Source organism: Prorops nasuta, unplaced genomic scaffold (genome assembly GCF_024137725.1).
Source record: "Prorops nasuta isolate Cenicafe-Biocafe unplaced genomic scaffold, Cenicafe_Pnas_1.2 PNAS00325, whole genome shotgun sequence".
Taxonomy (NCBI): domain Eukaryota; kingdom Metazoa; phylum Arthropoda; class Insecta; order Hymenoptera; family Bethylidae; genus Prorops; species Prorops nasuta.
Window position 1 is genome coordinate 23,569 of NW_027117121.1, and position 10,839 is coordinate 34,407.

At 39.6% G+C, this 10,839-nt stretch overlaps 1 protein-coding gene and 1 pseudogene across 1 annotated transcript; one reads left to right on the forward strand and one right to left on the reverse strand.

The window, feature by feature from the left end:
* Positions 1 to 2,350: 2,350 nt before the first annotated feature.
* LOC136785412 (uncharacterized) lies at positions 2,351 to 7,226 on the forward strand. The gene is made up of 4 exons (XM_066746443.1): positions 2,351 to 2,477; positions 2,919 to 3,107; positions 3,320 to 6,371; positions 6,478 to 7,226. Exons 1-4 carry the CDS (start codon positions 2,366 to 2,368, stop codon positions 7,025 to 7,027), a joined length of 3,903 nt encoding a protein of 1,300 aa, XP_066602540.1. The 5' UTR covers positions 2,351 to 2,365; the 3' UTR covers positions 7,028 to 7,226.
* A 1,897-nt stretch (positions 7,227 to 9,123) lies between these two features.
* Positions 9,124 to 10,497, reverse strand: LOC136785410 (geminin-like; annotated as a pseudogene).
* Positions 10,498 to 10,839: the final 342 nt, after the last annotated feature.

A 10,839-nucleotide genomic window follows, 5' to 3' on the forward strand; every position in this document is an offset into this window, starting at 1 on the left:
ATTTTCGCTATTGACAGTAGTAAAAGGACACTTGGTAGCTGTCAGTTACAGATTTTACAGTATTTTCGCTATTGACAGTAGTAAAAGGACATTTGGTAGCTGTCAGTTACAGATTTTACAGTATTTTCGCTGTTGACAGTAGTAAAAGGACATTTGGTAGCGGTCAGTTACAGATTTTACAGAATTTTCGCTATTGACAGTAGTAAAAGGACACTTGGTAGCTGTCAGTTACAGATTTTACAGTATTTTCGCTATTGACAGTAGTAAAAGGATATTTGGTAGCTGTCAGTTACAGATTTTACAGTATTTTCGCTATTGACAGTAGTAAAAGGACATTTGGTAGCGGTCAGTTACAGATTTTACAGAATTTTCGCTATTGACAGTAGTAAAAGGACATTTGGTAGCGGTCAGCTACAGATTTTACAGAATTTTCGCTATTGACAGTAGTAAAAGGACACTTGGTAGCGGTCAGTTACAGATTTTACAGAATTTTCGCTATTGACAGTAGTCAGAAAAAACAAGTAGCTGTAATAGTACAGTTTTTGTTACAGAATTGCCATAGAGCTATTGAGAATAGTAAGCAAACGCAGGTAGTTGTCAGTTTCACATCTTATACATATAGGATTTCGGTAACTGAGTAGTAACTGACAGCTATTGACAGTATAATAAACGAACGCTGCCTAGGTAGTACGTACTACTACCCAGTAGGTATACACTATGCATCTAAGCTGGTTAAAACGCTGCCGACAATAACTCGCGTGCTATTTCGGCCCATCTAAATTCGGCTGGATGACGTTATACGTTGTACTCTGTCCAATCCAAGCAGTACTACCGTAGCCATTACTGCGCTATTACAGACAGCGCGCACCACCTCCACCACCTCCATCTCGACCATCGAAAACCTCTGGAGCTATCCGCAAATTTTCCACTTTCTCGCCCAGTCTCTCGACAGTAACCTAATCTTCGCCTAACCCCACGGCCAATCCTCCGGTTCTTCAAGGTAAATTTTTTTATCTCAATCTCTCTTTTTCACCACCATTCTTCCAACCATGGACCTTATGATTTTTCCAATATTTAAAAACATCATCCCTCTTGTATTACAATTAACAGAGTGTCTACCTAAAAAAAACATATGAAACAATATATATATATATATATATTTTACATGTATAATGTCCAGGATCAAATGGTACCTTCTTTTCTACATCCTTCCTATTACTTATAATTTTATATATTAATAGTGTGCTTGTGTTTCTATAGGAAATTAATCGCACCTAACACTCTGTCCCTCTCTCTTTCTATAGCTTCCTCTAAATTCTCTCCAGCTCTAAGGCCGGTATTCATAGGCCCGGTTCCACAAGCCTTTTTTGATCTGGATTAAGTTAATTTTGCTATATTTTATGTCACATAGAATATAGCATAATTAACTTAATCCAGTTTAAACAAGGCTTGTGGAACCGATCCATAGTCGTTGCTTATATTTAAGACCGACTTAAGCATAGGTTATCTTTTTCTATTACTGTTAGGTGAAAAAGGACAATCGATACTTTAAGTCAGACTTAAATATAAGCAACGACTATGAATACCGGCCTAAACCTAAACTACATTCTATTTACGGTTCAAGCTATCGGCCTATATTCGTAACGGGATTATACTATTTCTCCCAATCAATGCTCCAGTAATCTTCCACGTAAGATTCTAAATTAACACTGGTTGAAATTTCGACCAATAGTCAACAACCAATGGCCACGCGCGAAATTTGAGATTATTTTTTCGTAAATGCTAATGCACGTTTAAAGCTTGAAATGGGGATGGATATGTATAGAAGCGATAGAAGATGCAGGAAATGCCAAGTTTATTTTGTATTCCGGGATAAATATACATTAAGAGTAATGCTGCTGTTAGCGAGCCAAAAAATTTAACGTAGGAAGATAAAGCGGATACTGAGAACGGTAAAACGAATCGAGGAACGTTTTGTTATCATTTTTCTCGTCCCTTAATTTTTCTCGGCGTCACTAGAGTGCAAGCGAAATGTAAATATAAACCGACGAAAATTCTGCGAAAACGATGGGCGTCGATGCGAGCGAATTTTGGAACGCGGGGACGAACGCTCATTCGTGAATAAACGATCAACAAAAAGATATATATTTTGTGTAGGAATAATACTGAATTACGGCGACTGATCAGCGGCAATAGTGATGCGGCAAAGCCAGGCGAGCCGTTATAAACACGAAATATGACGATCAGTGGTAATTTCCTCATTTTCAACCGCACGAAAGCGGGTCAAAGTTATTTTTGCACGACATAGATATACATATATAGTATACACAGGGCATATCGTGGTGTATGCGATGTTCGATGATGGATGGACAAGAATGATGACGATGAAAGAGGCAATAAACGTAAAGGTGCAATATTTGCTTTCACTTTCAGAGGTCCCAGCACGAAGCACAAGAACGAAATGTCGGAGACGGAAGGTAAAATGAAGCAAAATAAAGCTTGAGTCGTCATTTGCATTTTTTTCTCCTTTTTTTCCACCGTTGCTGTTGCTTCTTTGATCCGAGACAAGTGTGACACTGGCAATGTTTTTCTGCAAAGCAATCTCTTCGTACGAGGAAAAATATTCAACGAGTTTGTGCATTTCGTATATATTATATCAGCTTTTTCTCGTTTATTTGTATTTGCTGTATGGCTAATCGCTGGCATCGCAAAAGTCACTACATTGTTTTCCTTATTTAAGCGTAAACAAGGATTGTCACTGCTACACTACCATCATTGCGTTCTGTGATACCTCTTCCTACATTCGCTTCTGCACGAAATGCTGAATGTCATGGTGAACGTTTTCCATGCAATTACACTTGCATACAACACAAATATGAGTTTTAATGAGACAAACCAGCAGTACTTTTAAATTACAGAATTTTCAACTACAGAAGAAGAGAGAAGGCAGAGCAAATTAAATGGAAAAACAAATTCAACAGATGAGTCAAATTTGTATCTGGAATATCCTGAGAACATCCTAAAAGCCGAAGCTACCAAAGAGAAGCAAAGTGAGGTTAAGGAAGAAGCCAAGTGGTCAAGTATCAAGAAAGATGAGTTCAAACCAGGTACGTAGTCGTTACCAATTCTTGGAATTTTTAAAAATATAACAGGCAAGGGCAGAATCAAGGCAGATAAAAAAAACGCGGGTTTTTTATTTTAATAACCGTAGAAAAATACATATTTAGTGTAGAACGTAGTAAAATTAGTGTGGCGGGAATCGATCAAAGTCGCTATGAATCGTAGGCTCAATGGTACTGTGATGTTGGTTGTTTTTCAGTGACTACACCGACAACGACGACAATAACCGCATTGACGACGACGACAGGGACAGCTTTTACGACATTGACAGATTCGATCGCACCATCGTGCACAGCGGAGAGAAACGTGAGAGATCGTGCGACGAGAGTCGAGGTGCTGCAGGAAGAGGCAAAGTGTCCTGGTGGAAAATCGAGCGACGGTGACGCTTGGGGCTCCTTGCCAGTTCTGGTAGAACGTCTCAGAACGGCACTGGAAGCTTCTCTAGCTTCTTACAAGGAGAATCATCAGGAAAATCATCAGCAGACCATGGAGATTCCTGAAACGGAAAGGACCAAAGCAGTGGAGTCAGGATCACAAGGATTGAGGCAGGACCTCAGAGTTCTGGAGGATTTGCTATGTTTCGATATACAAACGGCTTTGACCAGGCTCAAGGACACCTTGGACAGAATAGACGTCACTGCGTTGCTGAAGAACGGTGCTGCCGATCCGACCAATAAACTGGATCTTCTTCGACTGGTTTCGAGTCTCCTACGTCGTTTGCAGATAGATCATCAACAGACATCGCCGGTTCTTCCTGCAGCGTCGAACGCGGTACGCAGAAGAAAAATCTGTAACAGACACACTGTGGGAGTATCCAGGGAGGAGCTGGCGTTGGCTAGAAAATTGCTGCAGAAGGAGGAGGAGGAGGTTAAAAGGTCTTCAGGATTCACTTCGATGGAGGAGAAAGGACCAAATCTTGAGAATAAACGATCAGAGGACATCAAGGATAAAAACACGAAGGATGCGATCAATCAGCGTCAATCTTTGAGAGACAAAGAACCTCGTCTCACTCAGGAAACTCGGCGATCTCTTCCTGAACAGAAGGACTTCTATGATGACATTTCTCAACCAACAACGATGACGTCTTCCACGACGGCTCGGGATCCTAAAATGGCGAACGCAATGAGACAAACGATTGTTAATAAATTTAGCGCCAGAAAATCCAAGATAAAAAGAGCCAATACCATTGATATTCCTACTTACTCGAAGCTGCAGATACGTGACAGCTGCTGTGCCTTTCTTAAGAAGCCGATCCACGTCGGAGATAAAGTTACCTGTTCGAATTCGGCTAACCTCATAGTACCCTTGCTCCAACCTAGAACCGAAAACGATAGAAAATTTTTGGCTCTTATCAACAGGAACAATGACGCTTCTTCTCCTGGCTCGGTGCTACCCGCCACTCCTGCTGTATTTAAAACTTTTGCTTACCAAAAGAACCGAAATTTTGTTTCCGACGAGAATTGGAACAATCGCTTCTCCAATATCAAAACGAGTTTCGACGAGAAAGAGACTCCATCGAATCAGCGGTTCAACACAGTAAGTAAGCGAATTGCAGTTGCAGAGTCTAATGCAAAAAGTAGTTCTGGATTCAGCCATGCACCATCGTCCCCATTCAAAAAGATAGAAAAACTGTCTTCGGACACTGGATCCAAAGCTCCTCTGACGTATCACTGGCCTATGAATAGCCAAAGCACAGGCAAAACTTTGAAAGAGAAGGCCAGGATGTTCGACAGAAGTGAACAAGATGCAAGAACTATCGGGGCAAAACTAGAGGAGAAGGGGAAATCGTTTCCTCGGCCTGTTTGGATCGACAGGAAAGATCAGCAGCGACCTAGCACAATAAATGAAAGTGGTCATCTGGATTATCGTTCTTTTTGCAAACAATTTGCTCCGTTCGTTGGCAAAACGACGTCCTTCGATAAGAAACCGATTAAAAGGACAGAGAAGGACCAGAGACGACAATCTTACAGTGATAAGAATTCAACTGAGGTTATGTACCCCGCGATCGCAGCGCGCGTCAATGGAATGGCTAGAAGTGGAACTAGTCATGGCGAATCCCACACTGGTTACTCGATCGATCCGGGTGAGAAACCACGTCGACTACCCCAGCCTTCGGTTCACACGAACAATTTTCATCATATAATTCCATCACGCGTGGATGGGATTGTTAAAGTCGGAACGAAAGAAGTGGATTCCGATATTGGAACTGATACGAGTGAGAAACCACATCGACTCCCTCATCCCTTGATTTATCCAAACAATAGCTTTCATCCCATAGTTCCATCACATATGGATGGCGGTATGAAAATTGGAATAAAAGACCTAGAACCCGATATTGGTACTGACATGAGTGAAAAACCACGTCGATTGCCTCATCCTTCGATTCACACTAACAATAGTTTTAATCCTATAATTCCATCACGCGTTGATGGGACTGTTAAAATTGGAACGAGCGACAAAGAATTTGAGATACGTAGCTCGTACGAATCTACTGAGAAATCACAATGGCTACCTCATTCCTGTCAACCCTCGACTATTTCAAACGACAGTTTTCATCCAATAATCCCAATGCGTGAGGATAGCATTGTTAAAATTGCAACGAACGACGTGGAATCAGATATAAGTACTGATACGAGTGAGAAATCACATTGGTTGTCTCAGTCCTGCCAACCTTCTACTAATGCAGGCAGTAGAGCTCAAACTGGAATGTGTGACGGGGTTTCCGAAATTCGTACCTCGTACGATTCTACTGAGAAGCCATCTTGGCTGGCCCATTCCTGCCAAGCTTCCTCCATTAATGCTAACAATAATGATTCGACCACTTGGGGAAAAGAGGATCCCTGCATAATGTCCCCATCGTTGTCCAAGCGAGATATTCAGAATCAGGATATTGGGTCAGAGATCGGTGTTGTGACCAGATACACGTCGGCTATAGGAACAGTAGCACAAAGTCCTGAATTATTGATTTTCGATGAGAATCATCGCTCGAGTAGCTCACCTTTCGTTCACTCGAGAGCATCAAGCCTCTTGACGCCAGAACAAGAAATTCAACGACACAACATGCTCCAGCAGAGTCTAATTCGTCAAAGGGATTACGCTCAGCATCCTTCACCTCCGGCGATCATCACTGACCATCACGCCATCTACAAAAATAGGATGTTCGAAACAGAACAGATAAAAACAAATGACCTACAAACTTCGAGGAAAATGGATTTTTCGCCACTGGTTTTCAGATCCTGTTTATTCCACTGGTAGTACTAACAGAGTGAGTGCACTCAGAGAAGCTTACGAGCACTCAAAATCGTCGTCATTGTCGTCGAGAGACGCGAATGCTAAAGGTAAACAAGTCGATTCCAGCGACGAGTATCTCGTGTTGTGCTCGAGCAAACCGAACAGATCCATCGTTTTGTCCAAGTCCGAGTCGTGGCAACCAATTAGCAGCTTCATCCACCGGGCATATAAGCAATTATCATCAACGTCATCACCATCATCATCGTCACCATTGCATCCAGGAGCGTCTCAGGCCGCTTGCCCGCCAAAACCACCAAAACCTAAGTCACCATCATCGATGAAGCTTCGATCCAAGCAATACGAAGCTTCCAATACTGATAGTGTAAAAAAGATGGAGGAAAAGATCAAGAGGTACTTCAAGAGTCCCATCGATGAGAAGAGAGAATCGAAGGTGAATGGCAGCAGCAGGGTCTTTCGTAATTCTGAGAAAACCCTCACCATCGGTCTGTCGAGAAGCAAAACCATGCCTGGTCTCTACACCGATAATGCTTCGTTCTTGTTATCGCCAAATTCTGCTGTCGTTGAATTGGATCCACTTGGAACGGCAACCGACGACGTCGACAAGGTCTTTGATGACATCTTTCAAGAAGCTACGAGGAGTAGCAAAAACTGTTGACTGATGCGTATCTCTGTACAACTTGTGTCTGATCGGCAACTGTGACGATATCGCTGTAATATGTATATATTAATGAATGTAAAGAAAAGAAAAAAACGTGTGTGCATACGAGAGCCCTACTTAATACTCTGTTCATCCTGTTGAGTGACGCACATTGTGATAGAGAAGAATGACAATCGATAGACGACGTTACTATACATATAGATTGTTAGACGAAATGCCTTTTCCTCGAATCCGTCCATCCTCTCTCTCTCTCTCTGTCCGCAGGCGAAAAGACGGACGAGTCCGTCGAGTCGTGCCCGCCAGTAAATAAAAAACAGTGAGTCAGCTATCTTTGATTTTCTTCTTCGCTGTAGCAATTTTATTGCGGACGTTTATCCCTTATAGTTAGAAACTTAAAAAGTCAAATGCTCAATATACACGCACAGCAGCACGCCTATAGATTTATAAATTACGTTTCAGTAGCGTATGCACGTGATGACTCTTTGCCTCTGCCAAATCTGCCACCTTCTCTCTCTCTCTCTCTCTCTCCTATATGCCATGCGGGAAGTAGTTACTAGCTGCAGAACGTCAAATTATTTATTTCGTGCTGCGTGCGTGTAGTATATATATATATATATATATATAGATAATACATGCGTATAAATACTAACATACTAGTTTAAAAACTCCGGTAGACGCACATGGTATATATATGTAAATAAAAGACCAGCGCTGAAATTCATTCACGATTTCAGGATTTATCACGTGTTCCGTTTGTTCTATTTGGCCCTTTTTCAGTACCAAAGAAGCCTATATCTGCTTTCGCCAAGTTTCGTCAATTGGATCGACAAAACTCCTCTATTCCAAGGTATATCAACAGCATTTGATTAAATATATCAATTGGTAAATCTCCCAATGTTTTGTTTCTGAATATTATTAGTTTTTAGTGGGTTGAAATCACCAGGAACAGATTATCGCTTAAAGTTCAACACTACTAACTCCACCACCACAAAGCCTGTTGTACAAAATAACGTTGTACAGATAAAAGAACGACTTCTGGCATGGTGTCGAGCTAAAACCAAAAGAATATGAGGTTTGTACCAAGATTATTGTAGTTTACTTGATTAATTTGTTATTTGCTGTTAAACCAATTTTCACCTTAGAACGTACAGCTGGATAATTTTTCAACGAGTTGGAGTAATGGATTAGCATTTTGTGCTCTTCTCCACCACTTTCGTCCGGAAGCTTTCGATTACAATTCATTGAGACCTGAAAACAAGAGAAAAAACTTTGAACTAGCATTTACCAAAGCTGAGTAAGCGAGAGACGTATAGTTACTTTAAGTGATACATGTACATAACAAGTCATTTTTTATGTTGGACACAAAATTTTTGTCACTTTTTTAGCGAGGTTGCTGGAATTGCACCGTTGCTGGATGTCGACGATATGGTAGTGATGCGCAAGCCAGACTGGAAATGCGTCTTCACCTATGTCCAATCGTATTATCGTCGCTTCAAAGACGAAGATTAATCATTTCTTTCAACATCATGACCCATTTATTGCTTTCGCAATTTTAACTTGGATCATGGTCATTCTCATGGGGTTACACTCAGGGGATCGCTCAGGAATTCACGAACAATTCCGTCAAGCTTGAGTTTCAATGAAATCTCTGTAACCAGCAAGAGGGGGCTAAAAACTTTGTAATATGTACGTGCAATAGAATTATCACTCGTGACAGTTTATTTTTATCCACGTGAAAGCCTGACTTGCTTATCGAAGAGCTCTATTTATGCTAGTGTTTAATGAGTTTACGGAAATTTTTCTTGGAATTAAGCCGCTTACTAAAGCTGTAAAATATTTATTTCCCAAAGATTAGAAATTATACCGCTACATTAATATACATATATCTATATATAATAAGGAGAGAGAGAAAGTGAGAGAGACAAAAAAGATACATTTGCTTAAATTAGTTATTGGAACAAATAACAAATATTCGAATTATTCTCTGTCAGTAGAATACTCTGTAAAAAATCAGTCAATTCATCAAAAATTTACTATTTGCTGTTAAATGTTATTAATGGTTTTCAATATTTAACAGAAATAACTAACCAATGATGTTGCGCGAGAATCTAATAACTGCATCCAATATGGATTAAATCATTTTTTACATTTGGTGAATATTAAAGGAGACTATCCTCTAAGGAGTTGTCTATGTTGTTCCTATCCTCTCCTATCATTTCCTATAAAGAATCAATCAAATTTAACAATGCCAGTCAAGGACTCAGAATAAATATTTAATTTCATGATCAATTGTACCTGCAAAACTTCAACCAGTGATCTGGTTTCATCCAGCATTTCTTTGTATATACGTTTCTCCTCTTCAAGCTTGGCAACTCTTTGTACTAGGATTTTGTTTTCTTTCCAGCGCATCATCCAAGGCTATTCTTCTTCGTTCAGCTAATACTTCATAATAATTTTCACTTGGCCCAGCTGCAAAAATACCCTTTTTAACAATTCTTTTTCAAATGTAAAATATGAATTACTGAAAATATACCTTCTGATGTTAGGCTCTTCAACTTCAATACTTATTTTCCCATTATTATAAGCAGTTTGGACAGCTTTGTCCTTGTATTGAGATTTCTTTCGTTTATTATTATCTATTTTTTCCAACTTTGGCTTCTCAACTACGTCACTGAAATAATATGATTAAAATTATCATTAACTGCTGTTTAAAGAGCATGACATCCTACAGAGTTTAATATAAATTACTTACTCTTTCAGTGTTTTATTTACCATATTACCAGACCTTAGGGACCTTCCACCACCAACTAAATTTTCCTTGTCAGTAGCCGCAGGCTGCAAAGTGTGTAAGGATTTTCTAATTTTATCCTGTGTGAAATGAAAAATTTTAAAAGGGATTATCATACTTGGAAAACCATTGTGGAAATGAATAGATTATACAAAATATTAGATCTGAAAAAAGTTATAAACAATAATAAATTCTAGCATCAGCAATTTTTATTTACATATTATGTACGATTTGACCTCTGAAATTCACTTCAAAACGACCTTTTTACGGAATCCTCCAACGCATTAATAGACATTTTTACGAATCACAATTTTACCAACGGTTTTATACAGAAAGGGACGAGAGAAGCGAAATAAACTTAACGAAAACTGTTTCGAGAATTCAATTAATTTGATACTAACCTCAGAAATTGTTTTCGCAATAGCTACTTTCGTGGCGCCTCCAGGTTTCATGATATCAAATGTTGAATCCACTATATAACCGGTCCTAAAAAGCTGAAGAAATCTGATGAGAAAAAAGCTTGAAATTTATAAAGATCTTCATATATGTTATAGCCGTTGAAAATTCAACCTAATTTAACAGTGTGATACAACGGATTTACCCGCCACTTTTACTACTCCAGTCAAGTCCAGTCGTCCAGTCAAGTGAGTCAAGTCCAGTCCCCCCTCCTCAATCCTCACCATCAGAAACAAGAGCTAGAGCATAATTTAAAATATTGTAGACTTGCATGTACATTATGTAATACTGAATGCTATTATTCACCAACTCAACGCTCACTAGGTGGCGCATCGAACGGTGATAAAAATGATCCCTCACGCCTACTTTACCGACAGTACAAGTCAATAAACAATTAATTTAATAAAAAACTCAAATGCGTTGCAAATTGAATAAAAAAACGGGCGTCTTTATTACAAGGTGCCAGTTCTAACGAGTCAAACGAGCTGAAAAACATTCAAATAGATGAAAAATGACTCTATACTATTGTCCCGCGTTCTTGAAGAGAAGTTGTGAGATAGTGCGA

Bases quoted from the DNA above. Each gene is read 5' to 3' on its own strand.
- LOC136785412 (XM_066746443.1), top strand. From the start codon at position 2,366: ATGGACAAGAATGATGACGATGAAAGAGGCAATAAACGTAAAGGTGCA. The intron at 2,478-2,918 runs GTAAAATGAAGC...TTTAAATTACAG, and splicing joins CGAAATGTCGGAGACGGAAG to AATTTTCAACTACAGAAGAA. The intron at 3,108-3,319 runs GTACGTAGTCGT...GTTGTTTTTCAG, and splicing joins GAAAGATGAGTTCAAACCAG to TGACTACACCGACAACGACG.